Genomic DNA, 27,395 nt, shown 5'->3' with positions numbered 1-27,395 from the left:
GAGGGGTTTCTCGAACCCATTTCCCAATCATAGGAACTTCATTTACCCTTGCGAGGGTGCGCTAGATGGACAAGCCTAAATAACCTCCTCATACCTCATACAAATGAGAGTACAATTGTTTTCATGAACGCGAATTCCGGGCTTGGCTGTAAATAAGAAAAAAATAATATATTTAGGCTGTTCCTCATAAAGTTTCTAAGTACGTAGGAGATGGCAGCAGTTGTTGCACAAGTGAGGGCTTGTTAAAGTTTTTGCAAACAATTGTAATAATGAACTGTGTCATTCGCCTATATAATATTATGTGCATGTATTTTGCAAGGGGACAACTATTTTCCATGGAAGAATGCATCAGATTCTACATATCAGACCTTGCTTTTTTATGGGCAAACTTGAGAATATAAAAATAGCTGTCAACTGTAAAAAAGATGCTGTGTTTCCGATTAAGTTGTGCGCAAACGTTGCATATGTGATTTTCAGTTTGCTAATAATGCATTTCTACTTACCGCAGCTGCATAGGCACTCCGTTATATCGTCTTTGCAGATGGGGACTTCAGGAGGTGAGCAATAACTTGTCGCGGCTTCCTCGCAGTTAGTTTGGTGCGTTACTAAATTAATAGAATACAAAAAATATGAAAGCACATTGCAGGCAAAACATACAGGTAAAACATACAGGAAACATTACAGGCAAAACGTTTCTGACACATTTATGTTTTATTTTGTGCACCACAAAACGGACTCCTGCTTATTGGCTTAATGCCCAGGCACCCGGAATATGCATCACGAACAAATGCTTGCATTGCTTTCGCAACGGATCGGGAGATACCCTTGGATCACTGTGGTTTACTTAACCACATTCTGGACCGGAGAATAAGGACAGCATATTCCGCCTGTCTATGTGCCTCGTCTCGTCTGCCAACCGGATGCGCACGTGCTTAATGCCAGTGGCAATGCCTGGAAACACAATACTGACCCGCGGAAACACTTCATTTGGTACAGACACTTGGAGGTTGATATTGAAAATAAGTAAAAATGTGACAGCACTGTTGGCCAAACAAAATCCGTGCGAATTTTGGACTTGAGGAATTTTGACTCGTGAACTAACAAGCTCACGTTGGTCCCAATGTCCTAACTGTGAATAGAATGAATGACCTTTAAGCTTGATAACAGAACTCTAATCAGTGTTCATCGAGATTAGAGAACATACTGAGCGCGAGTGCTCTACACTGACTTGCTTTAAAAATAATCACCAGTTTTAAATGTTTTGAAATAGAGTAAATTTCGGTGACAAACGCGTCTCGTAACTTCCATCTTTATATTTAGCGAGCTGTACTAACGCCTCCTAAAACTTCCAGGCCTGCGCGTCACGTGCCACGACGCCGGCAGCGTCACGACGCGGAGGCAGATGGCTCTCCGGCGCGCGTGCGGCTGTATATTCGGCCGTGGCGCCGTGTGTATGTTGCGCTGAGCTTGTTAATGAGCTTGTGTCATGTTAATTGCGTTTTTGTGGTCAGGCATGATCACATGGGCTTTGTCAACGACGAGTGAAAGCGCCTTGCATTTGTGGATGTCAGTTGGTTTGTGGTTTCAGCAACGAACATCGCACAACCAGCAAGCAAAGCGATTTGGCATCCGGCCTATTTCTGCGTCATGTGAACTCAGTGCATCATTTTCGGGCGCGTTCACACCCTTGTGTATTGTTTTTCGTTGTGGAATGTGACCCACCAATAGGGCGATCCTATATATATGGGTAGAAGGGCTCTAGGGCTAGAAGGGCTCTAGGGCTAGAAGGGCTAGAAGGGCTCTATACTTATGGGTAGAAGGGCGATCCTCGCCTTATATTTGATTCCATGAATTAGTGCTGGCTATGCAACAGGGCTAATATAATGGTTAATTGTGAACTGCAGCCGTTAACCAGATAATTTGGAATCACTACAGCACCATTATTACTTTATTTTCCTTATTATGCCGACAATATGTGCCGCAGGTAGTCAAGGCTGCACCACATTTACAAATATTCGAAACGGCACCCTACCTTCCATCAAACAACCGAACGTAGACAACAAGGGGACCACACAAATGTTTATTTAGAGTTAGTCTCTCTTACAGCCATTGCAACTTTATACACAGCAGGTTGGTGATGTTTACCTTCAATGTTTAGTTACAGTTCATCTTAGTCATTACGATAACACTTCGACTCAACATACAGCAGAAAATTGATGTCAAACCGGATGTTAAAAAGCATTTAAGATTGTTTGTCCACAAAGATACGTGCCTTCCTTTTCTTCGCGCATTCCTGTTTAGCAGCACGCTGAATATCATTTCTAAGCTTACATAAATTATTTCGTAACACATCCGTGGCACAGTTTTCAATTAGTGTAACTAGGAGCTCCCATGTGTGGCCATTTACAAATTCCGTCAGTTCTTGAAACTGGGGCAGGGACAGTAAAGTGAGCTGCCTAACAAGTTTCTTTTGGTTCTGTGCCTGTAAAAATTCAGAAAAGTGGTTTTCCTCTGTGAGCTTTTCGATGACAACTTCAGTATGCATTACCACGGTAACAACAAACGGGGACGGCAGTTTCAAGCCACCTCTGTTCAATTGAGTAATTAAGTAATGTGGGTCGCCTTCCAGCTCAGCCACCTCTTTATTGACAACTAGGCTTTCTTGGCAGCTTTCACATTTAAGCACTTTCATTGCTGCATGGGCGCAATAACCACCAACGTATGCTATGACAGGCATATGTGCATGTAGTGCTGCAAGGTCGGCATCTCTGACAGTGATGCAAAAGTTGTAAGTGCCACTGACATATGCTTCGATGCCTTTCAGGTCCTCCGAACTCAATAATGCCAGTGTGTTCTGTAAATGAATGCTCCGCTCTGTCTCGTAAATTTGCCTAATCGATATGTGGCAGTTTCTTCCTGCCATCTGACGGTACTGGCCAAAGCGGCTTTCTAGGTAGTCTGTATGTTTCCAAGCAGTAAATACTTGTGGCCTATAGTTCTCTGATGCAGTACTTTGAAAGCTCCAAAAGAGAGTGTGCAGGCCACCTCAGCGCATTGAGTCTTTTTAGTGAGGCCACCAGTATCATGTCTGTAGAACTCCCATAGATCGAGCCACGTGATGAAGTAATCTAGGAACGCACACTTAGGGTCATCTGTCAAGCACGATATTGGCTCCTCAAAGACATTACGATGGTGTACGCCCTTGTCCGGTGTCTTCACATTTACGATGCTCCCCCAGCGTATGATGATTTTAAGAAAGTCTGATGTTTCTTCCGCATGACAGAGGGAAGTTGTCTCACGGTGGGCTACAAGGGCTTCAGCAACATGTGGGCCAGATACCTGCAATGCAAGTTTAACATTCTGACGCTCCAAGCTGCTGTGATTTAGTGCCTTGGACGCTAACCCATACCCACACTTCAAAAGCTGGGATGATTCTAGTCTGTATACCTCTCGAAAATCCTTCAAAGAGGCACTCCTAATGCTGTCTGGGTGTACGCTGTTGTTAGAGAGGTCAAAGTGTGGGTAGAAGAAGTTCGTACCTGCATTTTTGGTTAATCTAGTTATTCCTTATACATTTCAGTAAGTGCACTGCGCCAGCAACATAAAAGAGCGGCCGGGATGGGTCCACAGGGTGGGGATACAGAATTCGAAGTTTGCGTGGTTCACTAAACATCATCATTGCTTTTCTGTTCAACGAATTATTGTCGCAGCCAACTGCCACACCCTTAAACCCAATTTCTTCCAGACGCCAAATAACCTTCTTCAGGTGATGGAGATCATCACCAGTCAATGTTTTCACTGGAAGAATATAGGCCACCTCACGAAATGATGTCAGCAGGCTTTGAATCATAAAAACGTGAGCTGAGGTTGCTGCGTCACTGGAATTAGGAGCAGCACATTATATGCTCCCGCCTTTATAGTCAAGGAAAGGCTTGATGTGAATCTCATCTAACATCAACGTAACACAAGTCTCATGAAGCTGCAGCTGCTTAAATCTGTGTGAGACATATTGTAGAAAACTGCTCCCTGAATACGCTGCCTGTGTGGCTAGATGGTGAGATGAGCACACATTTCGTATTGTGCTCGGGTGAGGCAAAGTCAGTCCTCTTACTTTTCTTAAGAACTTATACGCATGTGCTGATATGGTGTACACAATACATGAGAGTACCATTGGCTGAGAACTGTACTGGAAACGCCCATTAGCAAGTGCTAGCAGCTGTTCCTTCAAAAACTTCAGCCTCCTTCTTTTCCGCATGAATGCTGCCTTCAAGCTTGTCAAGGAGAACACTGATTGCATCCACCAAGTGGCAGTTTTCTTCTCAGATGACAACATAAACAGATTGTCTAAAACTTTAAACAAGGATCTTGCATCGTTTATTGTGTCTGGAACAACACCTTCTCTCAGCATTTTGACTGGAACTCCTTGATAGCAGGCACTAAGTTTGAGGCTGTCAAACAGTGTTAGGGAGGCCTTCAAACGCGGTTCACTTTCGTTTAAAATGTACAGGAACATTGTGATCCTCTCTGTATGTACGAAGGTCCACACATCTGGCACTGATGCTGCTTGAAGGCATGCTTTCATTTCTTGGTGTGTTGAAAAGCGTTGCCTTTCTTCCTCCGCTTCATACGATGCAACAGATCCTTGGATAGCACGAGCTAGTTCTGAGACATCCTGTCGGGATCGCTTGATGTCTTACGCTTCTCCCGAGCTCTGTTTTTCCTTCGAGAGGTATGAGGACACCCGGGGAACATGCTAGGCATAGACCCAGGGCGCAGACGTGGCACAGGCAATGGCACTTCTACCACTTTTCCCGTCTTCCAGTCGGTATACGATGTCGTTCGCTCCAAGCATGATGGGTCGAAGTGAACGGCACAGACCTGCATAATACAAGATATGGATTTGAATGACTAAGCAGCCAGTATAAGAAAAAAATACTCATGAGCCGTGGACTGCCGCAGCAATAAAATGCCCTACAAACATTATGGTTTTGCTGCATTTCCTTCCTAACTGTTCTGTAATAGATACGTAAACACTAACACTTATTAACAAAAATATTGTTTGTGGTACAAAACAAGCAAAAAAAACTGATTCGTTTAGGGCAAAGAATGATAAATCTGCGCACAGATTATCATCATCATGAGCCTATATTTATGTCCACTGCAGGACGAAGGCCCCTTCCTGCGATCTCCGATTTCCCCTGTATTGCGCTAGTCGATTCCACTTGCGCTTCCAAATTTCCTAACATCATCACCCCACCTAGCTTTGTGCCGTCCTCGACGGCGCTTCCCGTCCCTTGCACACATATACGCATGCACCGGCAATACATCTACAGCAAAATTTAAAGCTATTCAACCGCCTTATTACCATGCTGAATTTTTTCCCAAGGGCTAGCTTCCGCAGTCTTCGGCGTTGAGTCTTCCATGAAGACTTTTGCATTTGACAGCTTACACATGAGCATGCACTGATTAATACAGTTATGGGAAGTTATCAGAAGGTTGCTTGTTTGAATCACGTCCGGGGCACCAATATTGTAGATATAGCGTGCATGCGTTGCACGTGAAGAAGTTGCTTAAGCACACCTGCCGTGGTTGCTCAGTGGCTATGGTGTTGGGCTGCTGAGCACGAGGTCACGGGATCGAATCCCGGCCACGGCGGCCACATTTGGATGGGGGCGAAATGCAAAAACACCCGTGTACTTAGATTTAGGTGCACGTTAAAGAACCCCAGGTGGTCCGAATTTCCGGAGTCCCCCACTACGGCGTGCCTCATAATCAGAACTGGTTTTGGCATGTAAAAACCCATAATTTGAAGTTGCTTAAGTACGAGTAAGCACCCATCTACAAGCAGAAGCTTGTTTATATAAAAATGTTGCGAGGCGAGAAGGTGGCAAAAACTTCCGACGCTGCTCGATGAGTGTCCCGTTCTGATCTCGTCGAAAACCTCCGAGCCGCCCCCAGAGGCACCGGCAACCGTCACCGACGCCGCGCGCACTCGGTGCGAACGCGTGCTAAACGCCTACGGTGTCGTAAACAGTTATGTGCGTTGCTGGTGTTCCTACATCATTACCCACATGTACAAAGAACTGAACAGACGCTGCGGCAACCAAGCAGCAAGTAATCGACCTGATGCACCGGGCGTAAGGGTTAAGAAAAAAAAGTTTTTCTTTGTGCCAACATACCGATGACAACTGTATGTCATTCGCACGCGCGACGTTTGACAGTCTGAGGAAACCGAAAACAGCACTTCGAGAAAAACGCAAAGTGAACAATGCACTTGAAACGTATTCTTACCTTGGTATATGAAGTTGGCGCGAAATCTTTCCTCGGAATGGCACGCAACCACTTCTTCAACGTGTCATCGTCCTTTGGAAACGTAAACACCTGAACTTTTTTCTCGGCAGTATAGTTGCCGGAGCAGCCCGGTACACAGCACTTATTGCACAGCACACACACACACACAGCACATTGCAGCATACCACGAATAAAACGCGCACAAACCGCGATGGCAAACGATTGGGTTGACCGCGACAGCTATGCTTACATCGCAGCCGCCGACAAAGCACTACCAACGCCGGCCGTTGACACTACCCGCTCTATTTCCACGGCGGCGCAGGGACGCGGTGGCGATGGCCGGCAGGAAGTGACGTCAAATTTTGGGCGCAGGCCTTGAAGTTTTAGGAGGCGTTGGATGTACCCGTGCTTACTATTTATAAGTAAACTGTTGTTATACAACCCAACTAACGCGGCAAGCGTCTCTGAGCGTTGGCTTGAACGATTGAAATACTTAGGTGTGTTTTATCTGGCCTTTGACATGCGTTTGCGTACTAAGGGTAGGGGCATTGTGCTTCTGTGCTCGTGGAACTGGCTTCAAAACAACCTTCCCGCCTCGAATTATACACATAAAAACCATACTTATGCACGTCCCAGAATAAATACTGCAGATACTCCCTAGTGGGACTCTATCAGCTCAAAGTTTCGGGACCTTTCAAGGGCCGTGGCTGTGGCCAATTTCGGCGGTGTTGCAGATGTTGAAGGCTCCTTTCCAATGCTCGAAGACACATCTGCGCCTTATAATCGCCACCGTTTTATGTATGCAACGGTGGTGTAACGGCCTCCGATAAAGGCCGGTCCCATAGCGAAAACGTCATTACAGCCGTTTATTTATTCCTACCTGCTGCTATCTTTCACTATTTGGCTTTCGGATCCTGTGATTCAATGCTTCATTGATATATATATATATATATATATATATATATATATATATATATATATATATATACAGGGTGTCCCAGCTATCACGCCGCACGATTTAAAAAAAAGAGGAATGGCGTGAAGCAAAGCAAACCTAGTACGTATTGTTTCCAGTGTAGTGGAGTAGCCGCCAGCCATATTTTGAGAAAATTGTAGAGCAACATGAAAAACTCCCCATACAGCTTTCTATAGCTCAGTACGTGCTACAAAAAAGTGTTTTTCCGAGCGTGAAAGACGCCCGCGAATATACACGCAAAGTGCCTCGACCGACCAGTCGCGCGGCAATTCTGCGTGTAGAATTGGGCTATCTGGCACAGGCAACCTTACATAAATGTTGAAAGTGTTCGCTGAAAAACCTTGTATATATATATATATATATATATATATATATATATATATAACCATTTTGCACAAATCTGTCTATTAAGCTGGAACACTCGAATGAGTAGCTTACATTTACTCGAAATGAACACGCATATTTGACTAATTACTACATTTTCACTACTTACCCTTTGACCTAATTACTCCAGTGATTATAACTGCGGCACGCAAATTGAACCGCGCGATTTCATAGGGCTAATTCACTTGCAACAAATTTTGAAACGAGCATCAGTTTTCAGATAAGTGCTGTTGGACTTGCCACACTGTTCCATTTATTTCTTTAGCAAAACGCCCTTTAATGCACTGTAGCTAAAATGTGATTGAAACACAAATGCATTTTGTTGCAAACTTTAGGAAAGCATATCTCGAAACTGGCACAGTGCTCGGAATATGTTCCAAATGGATAAAACTTTAAAAGGCACCGGCTAGAATTCGTAAATAAGAATATGCGGGGCAATGTAATTAGTTGTATGCTAACTAGCAAAAATAAAATGTTTACTTTCATTTTTTGGGGGTAACACGCTCTGCCTCTCGGAGTAGGTAACTCAAGCAGTATAAGTGTGCTACATTTCAGGCGTAATTGTAAAAATTATTTTAACGATAAGATAAAGAAACCGTAAATTCGCTTCTAGGCACGTACCAAGGTCTCTGTTAAGGCTCCATAAACGACTAGAAATGACATACAACTTCAAAAATTTTCAATCTCTAAATAAAGAAAACCTATTGACGGTGAAATACGTATTGCATATTGCATCGACCCTCCCCTTAGTTTTTTGTACGTAGACAAATTTCAGCACTTTCGGAAGTAAAGCACGTTGTCCTTGGGGGTAACGGTCATAGTACCTGGGATTACAATGACATGCGTGGATAGACGGTGAGGATGAGGATGTCCTAAATCCTTGAAATATGCAAAGGTGCAATTACATAAAGTGAGAAATTGTTGCTGAGCTGCATTTATGAGTTGCACCTTTTCCCGAGAACTGCAGTGTGATTATTCAATAGGCTCATCAATTAGATATTTATTTAGTTTACTGCAACGTAGTCAAATGGTTAGCCATTTCACTCGTGTGTATACATCGATGCCATCCCGTCTATAAACATTTTTTCCACTGGTTCTGTTAAAACATCTCAATTCGTTTCTAGAACATTTTATCAAGGACTGAGGCCATAGACTAAAGGACACAAATGAGTAGTTTGGCTCGTTTGTGATGAAACAGTTTCCAAAAATAACAGACTGCGAATAGCTACATGAAAAATTGTTGTTAGACGTATTTCTCAGAACAGCAAGTACTTACTGCATTTTTGGAACGTTATTTGTCCATTCTTCATTGTGCATAGCTTTTTCTGTCCGAAGTTACACGAACGAGTGCTCTGGCATTGAGATTTTACTGGGAAAATAATAAAGAACACATTTTAAAGTCGTCATCTATCAATACATAGTTACGTAGTTGATTTCCTTTTTTTAAACGATGGTTTCCTTGCTTGTATAGAACAACTTGAGGATGCTAAGTGTTGTGTGCTGCTGCATTTTCAAGTTGTCAATCACTTCGTCGACTCGGTGGCCGTATAAAAATGTCATTCTGCGTATGTGCAACTGTGTCATTGGATATCTGCCTACCCTTGGCCAATTTCTCAGAATCGTCCGCAAATCCCTTTCAATAGATACGCGTGAAGAGACGCTTGCCAGAAAAGACAACAAAAACAAGAGGCAAGAAGTGACAAATCCTTCAACAACAAAAAAAAAAAAGCCGGCAGATCCCACGCTCTGTGGGAATCGATGTTATGCGAAGCAGTATGCGTGGAGCCTACCATGTTAACGAAACGACCATGAGAGCTCCAAGACGTAGGTGGCTCTTTCATGACTAACATGTCACGCATGTCATGATATTCATGCCATGAGTCCCCAGGAGTCCTTTAACTACACCTAAGAGACCTTAAGGCGAAATCCTTAGTCGTGCTCATGAATACGAGTTCTACCATCACCATTTAGTGTTTCGTTCACTTAGTGCCCACGTCCGAACCCATTGCAGTGGTTTTTGAGTGCTAATCTTTTTTGCGCTCAGTCATAGTCATTTTTTCTGAGTCATCCTCATGACTATAACTTCTCCGATCATACTTTAGTGTTTCCTTCACCTAGTGCCCATGTCAGAAGCCATTTCAGTGGTTTTTGAATGTTAATCTTTTTTTCGCTGCGTCCCTGTCATTTTTGCTGTCATACTCATGACTATGACTTTTACTAGCATCCTTTGGTGTTTCCTTCCCTTAGTCCCCACGTCACAACCAATTCCAGTGGTTTCTGAGTGTTAATCATTTTTCGTGGAGTCATTGTCATATTTCCTGAGTCTTGTGACTGTGACTTCTAGCAGCATCCTTTAGTGTTTCCTTCACTTAGTACCCACGTCCGAACCCACTTCAGTAGTTTTCGAGTGTGAATCTTTTTCGCTGGGTCATTGTCATGACCTACATGACATGCATGTCATGACATTTATGTTATGACTTATCACTTATGTTCGTCATACACTCATGTCATACTATGCCCATTCGGGTACGTACCAAGTTAACCAAACAACCATGAGAGCACCAACAAGCAGGCGGCTGTTTCATGGCCTACGTGACATGCATGTCATGAAATTCATATCATGACATATCATTTATGATTGTCATATACACTTGTCATAGTATGCGAATTTTGGTACATACCAAGTTAACGATACGCCCTTGAGAGCACAAATATGTCAGGGTCTAGATATACAGATAGATAGATACTGTCAAAGGAGCAAATGTTCACCAAGAAATGCTTCGCTTTTAAAAGTGAAGTTGGCCAGAGAAGCTACTGAGCGTTAGGGAAGAATTGAAGAGAATAAAATGGGACCTGAGCTTACGTTTATTGAGGAGCATCAAGGTATAAAGAAGTTAATTCACGAAACTACCAGCTGCTTGTGGAAAAAGAAAGCAAAGCATACAACTGTTATGGTTTCGGATATGTACTTTGAACCACACAATCCTACGTTCTACAGCTATATCTGGCACCTCGTAAATCTTGATTCACCTATCGATTCTCGTCGTTATGCCAATTGAACAACACCATCGGCAAGAAAGGAATCAAAAGGATGCCAGATATGGTTCGCTACAGAGTCTGCAGTCATCACACGACACCCGTCCATTCAACTGTGAAATTTCTCCAGTTGGAGTCACATCAACGAGTACGATAACTGACTTTACTGACGATAAGCAACCTAAAAAAAAGGAAGTGAAGTGTAGCTCAAAAGAACAACATACAAGGAAGTCGTACCTATTAAAGTTAGTTGACATTAATTTCTCGTTTATACGGACGCTACTTGTACGTGAAATTATTTGCAGGATTGTGTTACCTTACAACTATGTTACCTTACAACTGTAATAATGTAGGTAATTTTGCGCGAAGGTTCGTGTCATCAGCTTTGCATTCACACATTGTTAGCTTTACCGGTTTCGCAAAGACTAAAGTAAGCTTCGCTTATCTAAGATTCTCCCGCACTTTCGGATCTGGTGATTTTGTTCTTGCTGTATGTCCAAATGAGTATTTCTGTTCTTTTGAACCATTACGACATAACACAAGAACTATCTTCAAAAATGGTGTCAGGCGTGTAAAGCGCGAGAGTTTTTAGTATAGTGTAAGAGCGATACACGGCAACACGTACGCATACAGCAGATCACAAGGTTGGCTTTGTGGGCCAGTTGTACAATCATCTTAAGTGGGTAGCAGCCCACACAGACGGGGACCGAGTGAAGAAACAACAGGACACAGTGCTAGTAAACTCTATGATTCTTAGCTCTATCCCCGTCTGTGTGCGCTGTTACCGTCTTAATATAAAGCTGATTTTCCTATTTGAAGTGTTTGTGACATTAGGCCCCGGCAACGACCGCTGTGTTGATAACTCTATTGCTCCTGCTGATAGGAATATTTGAAGAAAATTGCTGATATAATGCCAATAATATAACTGAACACAGGATGCAGCCGTAACGACGACACTATGTTGACGTCAGTAAGCAAGAACCAGGAGGAGCTTCGTAAATGCAGTGGAATTACGCTGTGTATACGCTAAAGTTGCAACTGAACATCACTTAACGAAAATGGAGAACATGACAAGGTTCAATGTAATGGAATTTTCATGATACTGTAAGCGGTCGGTAGATGCCGGCTGTATACATTTGTTTTGGGTGGCGGTAATTGACCGTGGTGACTGGACAACGGAGTGGCATACCGTCCTTCGGGCCCGGTAGTGGTTGGTTGTTGCTTCAAACTATGGCTCGTACCCACAGTAGTCTCGAAGGTTCTCGATGTAGCTCGTGCTTGGCCGATAGTCCTCTTCTTTAGCGGTTGTTGAAAGGGTCAGATACTAGCGCCGCCACAGTGAGTGGCAAGCGATGGAGTGCCTTCGAAACCATTTTGTCGTCGTTACGGGGTGCCTGCAGCCTGATAAACATTGCAAGGAGGGTTGTGAGCAGAGGTACGAGCTGAAGTTCGGTTGCAGTGATGTCGGCACTGGAGTGTAGGGCGCGGTGATGGGTGAGGATCGCACGCGCGATGTCGCGTCAAATTAGTTGCAACCGGCAGGAGCTCGGTGGTTTGTCTCGTGCGCCAAGAGCTCGAATGGACGAAAGGTGACGACGACAGGAGCTGTACGTGACCCTGACGGAGGAGCTGACGACACAAATGTGGTCGGCGGACCATGTTCAGCGACCGGCGCAGGAGAGTGTGCGTACGAAGCAGTATGCAGGTTCTCCGTCTGTGACATATGGCATATGTGGGCGGTGCCAATTCTGGAACACAAGGCGTGTTGCCTTGAAACATTGTCGCCATGATGAGGGCCTCATTGGTCGTGTGCGAAAAATCAGATGGCGGCCATTCGATCTGACTACTAACTGCTGTTTAGTGGCGACGCGCAGCGTGATGTAGGATTGAAAGTGCTCCGAATGGTTTCCCAATGCGCCGGAGTCGCTTCACACACCAATGTTTCATGGGGCGTTTACGACACTACCAGAAGCGATACGTCAGGTGGTACACGCTCCGATGCTTCAGAAGCGGGATCCTCGGCGAGAAGAGCTGGTGTTGGAAGGCTGATTCGGGAGTCTGGCCAGGCGAAGTACTTCAGTACCTCCTGCTTCAGGTCGTCGTAAGGTGTTCCGCTCGGCGAAGGAAAGGGCAGGTCCATGACTAGGCCAAGTGGCAGGACATACCCGAGAACATTGTACTTGAAGGGCTGTATGGTGATGGAGTGCGTCTTCCATTCCCCGCTGTGATCAGTGTTCGCTTTCGTTTTCGCCGTGCTTGTTCGCTGAGTTACGCCGCCGCTCGCCACAGGAACGGACAGCTAAGAACTGCGCTGTAAAGTATGACCGCCGCAAATCATCATCATTATCATCCCGTATTTATGTCCACAGCAGGGCGAAGGCCTCTCCCTGCGATCTCCGATTACCCCTGTCTTGCGCTAGCGTATTCCAACTTGCGCCTGCAAATTTACTAACTTCATCACCCCATCTGGTTTTCTGCCGACCTCGACTGTGCTTCCCTTCTCTTGTCATCCATTCTGTAACCCTAATAGTCCACCGGTTATCCATCCAACGCATTACATGGCCTGCGCAGCTCCATTTCTTCCGCTTAATATCAACTAGAATATCGGCTATCCCCGTCTGTTCTCTCATCCACACCGCTCTCTTCCAGTCTCTTAACGTTAGGCCTAACATTTTTCGTTCCATTGCTTTTTGTGCGGTCCTTAACTTGTTCTCGAGCTTCTTTGTTAACCTCCAAGTTTCTGCCCCACATGTTAGCACCGGTAGAATGCAATGATTGTACACTTTTCAACAACACTGGCAAGCTCCCAGTCGGGATTTGGCAATGCCTGCCATATGCACTCCAACGAAATTTTATTCTTCTGTAAATTTCCTTCTCATGATCAGGGTCCCATGCGAGTAATTGACCTAGATAAACGTACTCCTTTAAAGACTCTAGAGGCTGACTGGTGATCCTGAATTCTTGTTCCCTTGCCAGGCTATTGAACATTATCTTTGCCTTCAGCATGTTCATCTTTAACCCCGCTTTTACACTTTCTCGATTAAGGTCCTCAATCATTTGCAGTAATTCGTCTTCATTGTTGCTGAATAGGACAATGTCATCTGCGAACCGAAAGTTGCTGAGATATTCGCTGTTGATCCTCACTCCTATGCCTTCCCAGTCTAATACCTGTGTCACACGGGCACATTCGGAAGGCCTTCCAGTCGACGGCCTTCGAAATCCCACAATTCTATCGACTCAAAGGAGTTATCCCGCTGCTACACGGCACTTTTGAAAGGCCGTTGGTTCAGGCGTTTCTCGCAAAATTGTGTGGCGCTGCGGATCTTTATTTTCGTGTCACCAAAAGTTGAACAACATTAAAACCACTTAAAAGCACTATAATTTCTTTTATACTTGTTAATACGGCGAAATGGCGGCGATATGACGGAAGCTGGCAGCACATGGAGTAGAGGGAGAGTGTACGAACACAAGCACGTCGCTGTTGTCGAGAGTATGTGCACTTCGCACATATCAAGTGGCAAAAATACTTTATTGAATAAATAATAACACTCATAGATAGTATTTTTAGAGCATCTTGGTTTGATTTGCTCTTTCTAACCGTGAGTACGAGCACACTGTGAACGAGAGGGCATGTTCGCGCTGTTTCCGCTTCCGTTGCTCAAAGGCCATCGAGATTTCGATAGAGTTGTAGGGTGCTCCGTTGACTCGATAGACTATTGACTCGGCGGCCTTCGAAATCGCCCGTGTAGCAGCTCTAACTTGACCTTTGAGTCAACTGACTATCGGTTGGAAGGCCTTCCAAACGCCCGTGTGACACGGGTATAAGCGCTTGAATACTTCTTCTAAGCATCCAGTGAATACCATTGAAGAGATTGTGTCTGTTTGTCTGACCCGTTTGTGATATGTAACTTCTTACTTTTCTTGCCGAGAAGCAAGGTAGCTGTGGAATCCTCGTAGATATTTGTTAAGATATTCACGTATGTCTCATGTACTCCTTGATTATGCAATGCCTCTATGACTGCTGGTAACTCTACTGAATCAAAGCCTTTTCATATACTATGAAAGCCATATTGAGAGGTTGATGGTACTCCGCAGATTTCTCGATTACCTCATTGATGACATGGATATGATCCATCGTAGAATATCCCTTCCTGAAGCCAGCCTGTTCTCTTGAATGGCAGAAATGAAATGTGGCCCTGATTCAATTGGAAATTATCTTGGTGAGTATATTAAACAATACTGAAAGCAAGCTAATCGGTCTTTAATTCTTCAATTCTTTAACGTCTCTCTTCTTATGGATGAGCGTAATATTGGCGTTCTTCGAGCTTTCTGGTACACTTGCAGTCGTGAGGCATTGCATATAAACGGCCAACGGTTTTTGAAGCACGATATCGCCCCCATCTTTGATTACATCGACTCTTATTCCATCTTCTCCAGCAGCTTTTCCCCTGCTCATGTCTTCTAAAGCCCTTCTAACTTCATCGCTAGTTATAGAAGGAGCCTCTGTAGCCTGTTCATTACTACTTCGAATCAAAGTAGCTTGGCTACTCCGGGAACTGTACAGGTAAGTGCAGAATTTTTCCGCTGCTTTTACTATGTCATCGAAAGTGCTGATAATATTAGCCTGCTCATCTTTCAGTGCATACATTTTGCCTATATACATTTGGGATATACATTTCAATGCATTGATGTTGCCTACATTTTGGCTATAGCGCCATGTACGTGCAGCGGGGGGGGGGGGGAGGCGCCGCAAATACATGGTGCTATATCCAGTACACAGGACCGCAACACCAACACTCCTTATATGAGTGCTGTGGGCAGGGTTTTATGTGAGCTGTTACTCAGGTGGCGTATGTGTTGGGTTTTTCTAATGTATAAATTTTAGCAGCGGTGCTGCTTAAGCTGGCCGTAAGTCCGTAACGATTTGGAAAAAAATGTGGGCCGATCCTGGCGGAAGTGCACAGAGGGTCCAAGCCGAATGGCACATACTCCTGTGAACTAACGAAGCTGAGCCTGGCTAAGTCTAACTAAGCATGGTTGGAACTACATAAGCATAGTCAGTCATTGATAGCCAATCATAAGGTAATCGATAATCGATCAATAACCAATAAAATCGGGAATACGCTGGGGATGAGTTGGTAGTGCTTGGCCTAGCACAAATATGTGGCCAACACCTTGCGATAGCCAATAATAGCGAATCAATAATCGAAAAATATATCAATAAATTCCGGGAAATGCTGAGAATGACTTGGTAATGGTTAGCCTAGCCTAAATACGCGGCCCATACCTCACGATAGCGAATCATTAGCTAATCGATAATCTATCAATAACCAATAAATTCCGGAAAATGCTGGGGATGACTTCGCAGTGCTTAGCCTTCCAAAAGGCAGGACTAGCTAGGTACCCATCAGCTCCACTGTCTTATTAGCATTGCGCCTTCAGCGTAACTTGGTAGTGCTTAGCCTTCCCAGAAGGCAGGTCTAGCTAGGTACCCATCAGCTCCACTGTGTTATTAGCATTGCACCTGCAGCGCAAGTGACGCAATTTTTTTAGGTGGTTCCTATAACGCTTCCTGTAATATTGCGGCTTTTATTGCAAAACGGATGGTTTAGCCCATAGCAATGCAAGCTACGGTTTAGATTTTGGATGTGTGTTCAATTTACGATGTGTTAACGAATCAGGGCATTTCGGTTATTACGGGGCTTGACCGCCTAGTCAGGTACCTTGTTTTATAACGATCCACAAAAATTTCTCTTCTATCCTCCCATGAATAGTGTAACGAATGACACCACGCAGCCGCTATTAGTATAATCTGTCAGTGTACATGACATATGAAAAGAAAGAGCAGAATTGAAATTAAATTTAAGGAAGCTTAAGCTTTGCTTTTAAGAGTGGAACGCGATAGCGTTATCGGGACCCGTTCGCATCGCATTTTTCTTTGAGTCGGTTCACTGCAACATAGAACGAAGGAAGCCAGCTTACAAAGACCAAGATTACACCGATCCCCTTAAAGTCGGCTTCACGTTTAAACAAAAATGCATTGCTGGGAATACGTTTTTTCACGGGCAGTATAAGTCGTCTTATATTAAAATGTTAAGGCCCAAGGACCTTTTTTTATTATTTTATTGTTTGCTATTTCCAGGACGCGTGCGCGTGTCCAAAACGCATTATGCAGCCCAAATCCCAATTTGACCTGCCGAGGATGTGAGCGCCATCTGGATAAGATTTTCGCAAGCAGCATACTCGAGCGCACCGCTAAAGGTATGGAAGAAATGCTGGCAAGAGGGGTTTGTGTTTGAGTTTCCTCGTAACAGAATTATGTTTTCTCGTACGTTCGAATAATAGTCCGACGCCACCATGTCTGTAGGTTGTGCTTAAGTCGTACTTTACCATTTTTCTGACGGATTTCACTGTGAGAAATTCAATTTCTGTTCACTAACACCTTGCGCCACGCGGAGAGCCTGCGCTGTTGGGGTGGTTTGGAACCATTTTCTCCTGCACGAACACCTTGCGCGGTCGGCGTGGTTCGGGATGATTTTCTGCGCCATGGACGCCGACATCCACGCCGAAACCGGCGCCGGATTTTCTTTGACACGGGGCGTTTAACACTCTCGCATTAAAACGGTATACGTTACAAAATACGGGTACATAATAAAATATTATGTGACATTCCCTCATTCACCAAATTTCACTGGTGCCTAGCGGCACATCTATGATTTTGGTGGTCTTTGGAAAAATGAAGCGTGTTGAGCATGTTCCCCACGTCATAACTTACATAAGGAAAGAGCCTAATTGTGATATACAAGGTCTTCTTAGTCCTTTCTGATTTTTTAACTAAAACAAGTAATCAGCGCAGTGAAAGTGGCGTTCTTGCAGACGAGTTTCTTGCCGAGGCGGATGTACTTTGCGAATATTAACGTGAGGTTCAAAACACTTCTTAAGGAAAATAATATATAACTTTTTATTATTGCCCTGGGGGCAGTCATATTTTAATGTACACGTTAGAGTCGCACTAAATTCGACATATTTATGATCAAATTCTAAAGATTTATTGATGCAATATCAAGACCAAGCGCATCTCGCGGCGCGTCAGATGGCAACGCCCCGTAAAGAAATTTGAGTCGATTTTTGATTGACAACATTTGCCAACAAATTCTAACTCGGTACACAGCCGCGCATGCTAGCTAGCTAGTCAAATCGTTCCTTATTACTAGCGGGGTCAACTGGCCGAGACGTTAAGTTTATAATTTACTCGCACGTTCGTCATGGGGCTTTCGGTCTGATAAGATAACGGGGCCACCTTTTCTGCGTTCCTTGCGCGCGCGGTTTAGATATTGCCTTCATTTAACATTGTAATCGGATGATAAATAACTCAAAATGGTGCTACTTTCAAAATTAAAAAAATATGAGGTTACATTAAAGTGCGACCACTTTCAAATTCTCCATTTAAAAACTGTTTCAAGGCACAACTAAAAGCAATTACCAATTTTTAGGTAATTAATATTGCACAGGCTACTAATTAGACAAAAAGTATATCCATGCCGCATAGGAACTACTGCGTGAAAACACCACGTTCGCTGTGCTTATGCCGTTTTTATAAAAGTATCGCTATTGTCTAAATAAAACAGCCTGTAGGAAAACTGTATAGGTATTCTTCCAATTTGTAACTTGGAAATAACATACACTTGCCTTGGGGTTTGGTAGCCAGACAATGGATGATCAGTAAACTGAAGAGCCAGAGGCCGGAAATCATTTCTGCGAATATTAAGTGTAGAGGGTTCTTTGGTTATTTAGTTGGTATATCGGCTGAAGAGCACTCTGCTTGCACACTTATGACAGGTATGCTCAGCTGTTGTGGTCGAATATAAGTCACACCTAAACTTCACATCCAATAGAAGGTCAGTAGTTTATCATTCACATCTTTATTCAGCAGCTAATGGTTCTTCATGGAAATAACGAAAACCTTGTCGGTACTGTCCGTATAACCAAAACAAAAACCTAATGGTAGCAAGTCGACAGTGTGATTTGAAATACTATACTATATATGATGAAAAAGAATGAGTATCACTGCATATACGGGCAGTAAATAAATATCTTCCTTAGAGTACAATACAGATCCCAATGACACTATAAAGGAAATTGAAAATACAAGAATTGAATTATTTTGTAGAAGTATGTGATAATCATAATTTATTCTGTGGAAATGTCAAACAATAAGAAATATGTTCGTAAGACAAAAGAGGGCACTTTTCCTGCTGGAGACAGATGATTAGGATTTTATGCGGTGCATTCGACATAACTACCAAGAAAGTGACTGTGTGTTCGGCAGGCTAGTGATATGCGTTGTTGGTTCAACAAGGCGAGGTCACGAGGGCACAATAAAACAAACTGGAAAAACAAGACGACAAGTTAGTGCCATGCACGTCTGGAGTATCTCCTTGTGTATCGTGTTTTATGCGGAATAACCGGCCTTGACTGTGGTAACCGTGGTGACTGTGCTGATTTCATAATTCATGTTTTATATGTGAGCCATACATTTATTTATAAAGCGAGTGCACGCGAATGTCTAAAAAAATGAATATTGCCTGCTCATCTTCACCTAGTGTAGGGTTCCAAGAAGGAGCTACCATGACAAGCTAATTATGTTGTAAACAATAAAAAAATGTCAGCAATGGCAATATGTGAACACTGAGGACAATGCGTAAGTTTAGCCCATGGTAGGACGCCCATTATGCAGGGTGTTTCAGCGAACGCTTTTAAAGTTTATTTAAGGTTGCCTGTGGCAGATAGCCCAATTCTAGTTAATGAGCTGGTCTACACGAAGAGGCGGAGATTACTTGCAGAAAAATTGAAATGCATAATCGACAAATTAACAAAAATTTACTAATTAACTTTTAACAAATTACCTGATTGCCCATATTGATATTGACAAATTGATCCACTTAGAAATATTTCTCAGGATGACACCAGTTTCGAGAAATTAATTCCCGAACTTTGCGGAGAAATGCACTGGCGTTCCAGTTAATTTTGTGCTTCAATGAAAAAAGCGACGTTTCGTTAAGAACCTAACTGGAACACCAATGCATTTCTCCGCAAATTTCGGGAATAAATATCTCGAAAATGGTGTCATCCCGAGAATTCGTTCCAAGTAGATCCGCCTTGCGATCTCCACGGCTACAACTTGTAAATTGCAATATGGGCCATCAAGTAATTAGTTAAAAGCTTATTTAGTGAATTTATGTTAATTATTCGATTATGCATTTCAATTTCTTGTGGAAGTAATGTCCGGCTCTTCGAGTAGACCAGCTCATGAACTAGAATTGTGCGATCTGCCTCAAACAACCTTTAAGAATTTTGAAAGTGTTCGCTGAAACACTGTGTATATTGCCGCTCTGAAGAAATATTCTGATAATCAGAGTCCAACCTTTCCAAGTAGCTATGACAGGTGGTAACAAGTCCTAAAACACATTTTAATGCTTATGTATACATCTGTAGAAGGCACTGATCTATTTCTTAATCGCAAGCACACACATCATTGTCACTCACAACCGTCACTCTAGAAAACTGTCTCTCCAATCTTTTACATATGATTTACTGCCTACATCACATGTCGCCAAGAGCTTTTTACTAAACTCTTCCAGTTCTGAAGCCTAAGCCAAAGCTGAATGGGAAATGCGCCTCTGAAATTCAATTACGTTTTATAATAAAGCCAATTGAATAAAAATAAAGCAAAATATCAAGTTCTATTTTTGAAAGAGTTCATCTGTCAGATCTTATGTGTGTTTTTTTCTGTTCCCCCTAGATGTGAGAAAATTCTGGTCTTCTATGTAAGATTATAGCTAAATTATAACTATAGCTATGTAATTATAGCTTAGGAGGGTACATTATTGAACCTATGTTGCTCGTGCTCAAGAAATTATTGCACGATGGCAAGCTTTCTTAATGTTTTTGCTTTATAATATAAAAACTATACTTTAGAGAACAACGATTGTTTTCTGAAATGCACATGAGCCGAATTGTCCAAATTACATACAACCAGAGTACTTGCTTAAACATCTTTTTGCGTGTGTATGCTAGAAAAAACAATTCTTGCGCCCGTAAGGTAAAAAGCGCGCAAGATTGAAAAAAGGTAAAACGAAGTTGTACGTTTTTAATCCTCATAAATCCTTTGGCAGATCATCAATTGGCATAAAATATCGCCAGAGTACAGGCCACTCTTTCCAGAAGGAGCATACAGCTTCAAAGTAGTCAGGCTACGTACGGTAAAACATCCTAATATTTGCAAGATTCGTCCTCCATTTCTGTTTCAGCGCTTCTTTTTATTGTTCTCGGGTGATGTCTGCGTCTCTGGATGCTCAGAGTGATCAACTCTCGAGTCAGAAGGACGCCCAGCTTTTGTAGAACCTCGTGAAAGCTGTTGTGGTTTTTGTCGTACTGTTCTTCAACTACACGAGTACCCATTTTCAGTACAGCTCATAAAGTAAATCTTGTTCGCGGCGCACGAACCAAAATTTGCTATATGGAGATTCAACCGCCGAGTGGGAGTTTCTCTGTCTACAGCGGAATTACAGCTTTTGGCCTGACAGACTTTCAAAACAGGAAGCATATCCTTCACCTCAGCATTGGTGAAAAGTAAAGAATGAGCTGTAGCCGACTCAAGAAGCGATAGAGATGCCTTGTTGGTACACCATGAAAGCTCACTAAGCGGGCAAAACTTGTAGTTGTCAGCATCATCAGTAGAGCATGAAATAAAATTAAACACCTACAGCTACCATGCCTTAGTTAGATTCATGCTTTGCAGTCTCCTTCTTGAAGTAATGCCGACATTCTGACAAAATAAAATGACATATTCAAGCGTACTATTCCAATTAAACAATTTTAAACAAGGAGTACGCTTTTTTAATCCCATATTTACCCTTTATCTGATGAAAAAATGCCCACATATGAGTAATTACCTTCTGTAGTTTAGTACTCAATGTCGTTTATCCTTTCCGGAGGGTCCTGAATAAGAAAAAAAAATGTTTATTTTAGTGTTTATTTTACTTGTGAAGGCTGAGTTTTTACATTTCTGTGCACAATAGACATATCGTGGTATCTATTTAGAGTATGTTATTTTCACCACCGCCGAACCTACACATTGACATTTGTGCACATGCATAGTGTTTATTTTTATGTATTCTAAAAAAATGAGGAAGAGCAGGTGCAGAGCAACAAAGGAAAGGGAATGAGAAGTTCAGGAATACAGCAGATTCAAGACGCACGTTATTCTAGCGGATGCTAGGAGGCAAGTGCACTAGGGACGCCAGCCGCATAATAATGTACTTTTTATAGTGCCAATTTTATATTTGATATACAGGTTAAGCCAAATATTTTCAGGGCACGGCTATGAATTACCATAAAAATTGCCATTCTAACTCTAAGTGTGTATGCGCTTAAAATAGTATTTTCAAACAATTTTTGGCTATCTATAACAATAATCCTAGAACAGCAGCAACCGGTCAGAGAAGATGACAGAAGGGACCCTAATGTGGTCCTTATTACCTCGCATGCCACCTACAGTGACTTGTATATCACCAAGTTCTTGAATATGTCGAATACCTTTTTTCAGGAAGGGGGGGGGGGGGGTTGTGACAAGAGTCTATACCAGTTGTCATCTGTAACACAGAGAAATATGCGCTGGTCGTTGTGAGGTATTATTCAGGTTTTTTACTTTGTGTAGCAAGTGAAGTATCCATAAAACCTTCAAAGGCCAATGATATTAATTGACGGGTAGCTTTGTGCCGTCGAGACATCAGCCAGGCTGATGTCTCGATGTATATACATTCAATATACAGGATGTTCCAGCGAAAACTTTCACAATTTTTAAAAGGTTACCTGCGGCAGATAGCACAATTGTAGTTCATAAGGTGGTCTGCTGGAAGAGAGGGACATTACTTGCACAAAAAATTGAAATTGCACAAAAAACTTGAACGCCCATGCATTCTCCGCAAAGCTCGGGAATTATTATATCGAAACTGGTGTCATCCTGAGAATTCGTTTTAAGTGGATCCGCCTTGCAAACTACACCGCTATGTATACGGGGGCAGTATGTACGGAATCCAAAAAATAATAAAAACCTCGCTGAAGGATGGCTAACGTGAGGGAATACCCATATATATATAGGCCTCGGGTGCGACGTCGCCTGGCTGTGCGAGCTGATTCGCTCAGTGGTTCACGACGAGCTGCAGAAGCACCACTGTACGTCGCGACCTCCAGTTAGCTCCCTCGCCAGCGTCGTACGCTACGAAGTACAGCAGGCACAGGTGGTATCTTTCTCTCCAGCAGTGAAGCACCATTTCTTCCAAGTGAGTCCCAGTGCAAGACTTACACAGAAACATTGTTGAGCCCCGCCTAGACGTTCGCACCTACTACTGTTGCGTAGCCAGTCGCGTTGCAATCGGCGCAAGCCGCTCCGACAATTCCGCTACCGTACTACGATGACCGCCAAGCACCCTTGAGGAAATCAGAGGTTTGGCGAACACCCGATCGACCACCGCTGTGCTACCACTGTGGCGAAGCTGGCCATGTGTATCGGGAGTGCCCCTACCGACGACTCGGACTGCGGGGTTTATCTATCGGCTCACCTGAACGCAGGTTCAGCCAGAGGCCTCCCAACGTAGCAGAATTCCTCGACCAGCAACGCAGGCCGGGCACATCGCAGTGGCAGTCAAGCTCACCCTCACCGCGAAGATATCTCCCTGCCTGTGATACCGCCTCGAGGACAACGCAGGGGTGATCAAGTCCATGCCGGGAAAACTGACGGCAGCGACCTTCCAAGGCGAAGCCGCTGATACTCGACGCGCTGAAGACCTCGTATCGGACAGACCGCAGAACAACGAAAAAACGATGACGCCAGAACCAGTTCCCGCGAACAAGGTTTCACTGGACATACCTGTGTTCGACGGCAGAAAAATTAGTGCACTTGTAGGTACCAGCGCCGATTACTCTATTCTTAGTGACAAACTGGCCAGCGTTCTGAAAAAGAAAAGTTGCGTTGCTCTGGAATGGGGCACCAGTTCCTACGGCAGGTGGCCACGTCCTTACACCGCTTGTATGGTGGCTAGAAGGGGCAGTGTGACGGGCGTGGTATGCGCGCCTTGGGAGAGGAGCGCACGAAACGTGATGCAAATTTTCAGTGCCGCGAGGGGCGCTGTTGTCGTCAGTAGCGCGAAGAATCTGCAACGCGGCGGCCATCAGAGCGTTGACTTTGTGCGCCGGCTGGTACACGTGCAATCGTGTTTACGTGATATGTCGGCGTGCGCGTTTAGTGAACGTGCTTGGTTGCTGTGCGAGCTCTTCCCCGGACTGAGATGTAGCAGCGCCATGCCATCAAAATCAGGTACGTGTTTTGTACCCGGCTGCAAGAGCGGACACAAGTCATGTGCGGCGAGGGTGTCGTCGTTCCGAGCTCCCAAGGATGTTTTGCGACGGGAGAAATGGGCCCGCAATATAAAACGCGGCGATAAGGAACTTACTCCCGATTGCGTCGTTTGTGAACGTCCCTTCGAAACAGCGTTTATTCAAAGGACTTTTCGCCATATTATCAATGGCGACGGTGTGGAAATGCCAAGCGATCGGCCCTAGCTCACAGATGATGCCGTTCCTACCGTGTTTCCCGATGCGCCGAAATACTTGACCACAAAAGCGCCTATCAAAAGGAAGGAAAGAAATTTGTATGAACAAGATGGGCCCCCAACTAAAAAAAGAAAGGCGACTAGGAAGCAGGTGACAGAGGAAGCAAGTGAACCAGCATGAGGAGTGGAACAATCTCATCCTGCAGAACCGGAATTATCGCTTACCGAAGAAGCGGTACTTTGTAACGCTGCAGAAGCGGAATCACAGAGTACCATCAACTTGAAACCAGAGACTTCAACTTCCCGGCACGGGCTGGAACAAGTTTCAGTTTGCCACTGAACCAGGAGCCGTGTTTTCGGGCCTTTTTGAACTCCAGCAAGCCGAGTTAGATCACCTGCTCATGCCTAAATTGGTGAAGTTTGAGCAGGTTGGTGATGAAATGGGAACAGTGCATTGTTCCGTATTTCTGAGGGGCAAGCTGCACCTAGAACGTCCTGTTTCATCGCCAGATGAGGCGCAGTCAGTGCTGAACAGCACACATTCACTGGTTTTGTGTGCTGGTTGTGGAATGAAAATTAACAAGGTTGGAAAGTTTGTGTGCTTTGCTGGCTCATACTATTCTAATGAGCGCAACCTTACATGTGAAAACAAGGGCCCTTACATGCATTTCAAATACCTAAGGACGTTGTTAAAAAATCAGCTGTCACGACAGAAGCGTGGAGTTGCAGTGAAATGCCTAAGGAAATATCCAAGAAAACGTCATCGTCTGCACGCTGCACAGCTGAAGCTTCTGAACATGAAGAAGGAGCTGGAGCTGATGAGGGCTGCTAATGAACAAATTGGAGATGAGGCATTGAATGACCGCATTACCGCGCTACCACAAAAGCAACAGATGGCTATTAGGGCATGCTTCTCTGCAGGAAAAAGAAAATCAACATGTGGTATGCCGTATGAGAAGGACTGGATATTAGATTGTGTGCTTCTTCGTATGAGGAGTCCGAAGCTGTATGAACACCCTCGTAAGCAGAAAATTCTCTTCCTCCCAAGTCGGACTTGTCTGCAGCGTTACGTACGCAACTTCAAATGTGGCTTTGGTTTTAATGACAGCGTCTTCAAAGCACTTGGTGCAAAGACTGAAAACATGGCTGTATTCTTATTTGATGAACTGAAATTGTCCGAGCAGTTCGGTGTCAACACTGCAGGTATGTACACCCACGTTTTTCCACACGAAAGATGAATTGAATATGAAACTAGTTGCATGTAGATATAGTTCTCCTAATTCACTGTTACAGTGAATATGCCAAATAAGATTGTTGGTTCATTTGTTGACTGCAGGTCTGTTCTTATTCTTCTTTTAAGAGTTGCTGAAGGATTTGTTGACTTAGGCAGCTTCACAATAGATGAACAAAGAGCAACACCAGCAGACCATGGGATCTTATAATGTTTTTTAAACCACTTCAAGGTGAGTAGTCACATTTAGTATGTCTCCTGTGAATATGATATCCTTCGTGATATACTGGTTTGGACAAGTTGGTATCTGTATTCCATGGTGGCAGGTTTTGCGCACTAGCTTGCAGTTGTTAAAGAATGCCTTTCATATTTAATTACACCAGTTGGCTCTGCTTGTATTTCTCCTACAGGAGACTGGACACATATACTCGGTGTGTTTTCATCAAAACGAAATATCAAAGCAGGAATGCTTTCTAAGCTTCTTCTTGAGGCAATTCTTCTTGCAGAAAAAGCAGGTCTCTTCATGGACTTCGTCTCTTGTGATGGGGCTACGTGGAACCGCAGCATGTGGACGTCATTTGGAATTGGTGGTAAGGGATCACACACTTAACCTGTTACTTTATGGAGGGAAAATATCAGCATTACATAGTTTGCTTTGCTGAAATCACATTTGTATGTTCTGTTCAGATTTCCCCCACTTAGTGAAAGGTATTCGCAACACTTTTGTCAGCACTGGGTTCACTTCTCCAGATGGACGTGCATGTAGTGAACACATAGAAGCAGCAAGGGCTAAAGACAACAGTTCTCTTACGCTAAAGGAGATGCGACACGTAACAAAAGCACACATTCGACCTAACTCATTTGAAAAAATGAAAGTAAATTAAGCTCACACACTTTTCAGTGAAGTGCTGAAAGTCATGTTTCTGTTTAGATTGGATGTACAGCAGTGCTCAATTTCAGTGTCTGCAACACAACATCTTGTGAGACGTCTGAGCCGGCTTATAGCTATAATGACATCAACGTACCCAAAACGTTGACTTAGACCATCATCGGAAGGTGCTGCAGAACTTGAGGCATTTCTTGTATTTTTCGACGAATGGGAACAAGCTTCAAAAAAATGGTGGGTTCGTAAGCAAAAGTACTGCTGAAGGCATGCGTGTTACCATATATAGCACACTCACTTTTGCAGTATCTCACATCTTCGATGGGGTTCAAATACCTGTTGACGTCCAGACTAAGTCACGACAAGCTCGAAAACTTATTTGGCATAATAAGGCAATATTCAAGAACTACTGACCATCCAAGTCCAGGCCAATTTATTATAACAGTAAATTGTTCAAGTTTTTATAACCTCGCACGACCCCCAAAATCTGGAAACTGCCCGGCACAGGTTGTCAATGCTCTGTTCGACACTTCGCCAGCAGGCACAAACAACAGTGCTGTCTTTGGCATACAAGATATTGTCGAGGATATGCTAGAGGTCAGAAACATGGATGGTGCTGCCTCTGCCATTCAATCTACTTTAAGCAAGGATCACAGCAACTATGTAGTAGAAAAAAGTGACAGCCGTCTGGTTTTTTACATGGCTGGCTATGTAGCTAGAAAGTTTAAAAGAAAACGTTATTGTGGTAAGTGTGCATCAACACTAGCCACAATAAAAGCAAGACATAGTGGACAATGCACACAATCAGCTTATTAGGGTTTTGACCATGGCGGTTTGTCGTATCCTAGGGATAATTGGCGGTACCATTCCAAAGAACTAACAGCACAAATAGTTCAGTTTTTGTGCTGACATGCTTGCATTTTTAAACCAAATCACTCAACAAAGATGAGCTGTACAGAGGGAAAAGCAGAAGTACCTTAA

The 27,395-nt window shown here is 43.6% G+C and overlaps 1 protein-coding gene across 1 annotated transcript in view; it reads left to right on the top strand.

The window, feature by feature from the left end:
* LOC125947113 (uncharacterized) overlaps positions 1 to 27,395 on the top strand; it is a 75,572-nt gene that overhangs the window by 46,353 nt on the left and 1,824 nt on the right. The window contains 3 exon segments of the mRNA XM_049671469.1: positions 24,591 to 25,480; positions 25,482 to 25,503; positions 26,922 to 27,011. Coding sequence (XP_049527426.1) covers positions 24,591 to 25,480; positions 25,482 to 25,503; positions 26,922 to 27,011 — 1,002 coding nt within the window.

The sequence above is a fragment of the Dermacentor silvarum genome, chromosome 7 (assembly GCF_013339745.2).
Source record: "Dermacentor silvarum isolate Dsil-2018 chromosome 7, BIME_Dsil_1.4, whole genome shotgun sequence".
NCBI classification, from domain to species: domain Eukaryota; kingdom Metazoa; phylum Arthropoda; class Arachnida; order Ixodida; family Ixodidae; genus Dermacentor; species Dermacentor silvarum.
This window is presented reverse-complemented; position numbering and strand designations above follow the sequence as displayed.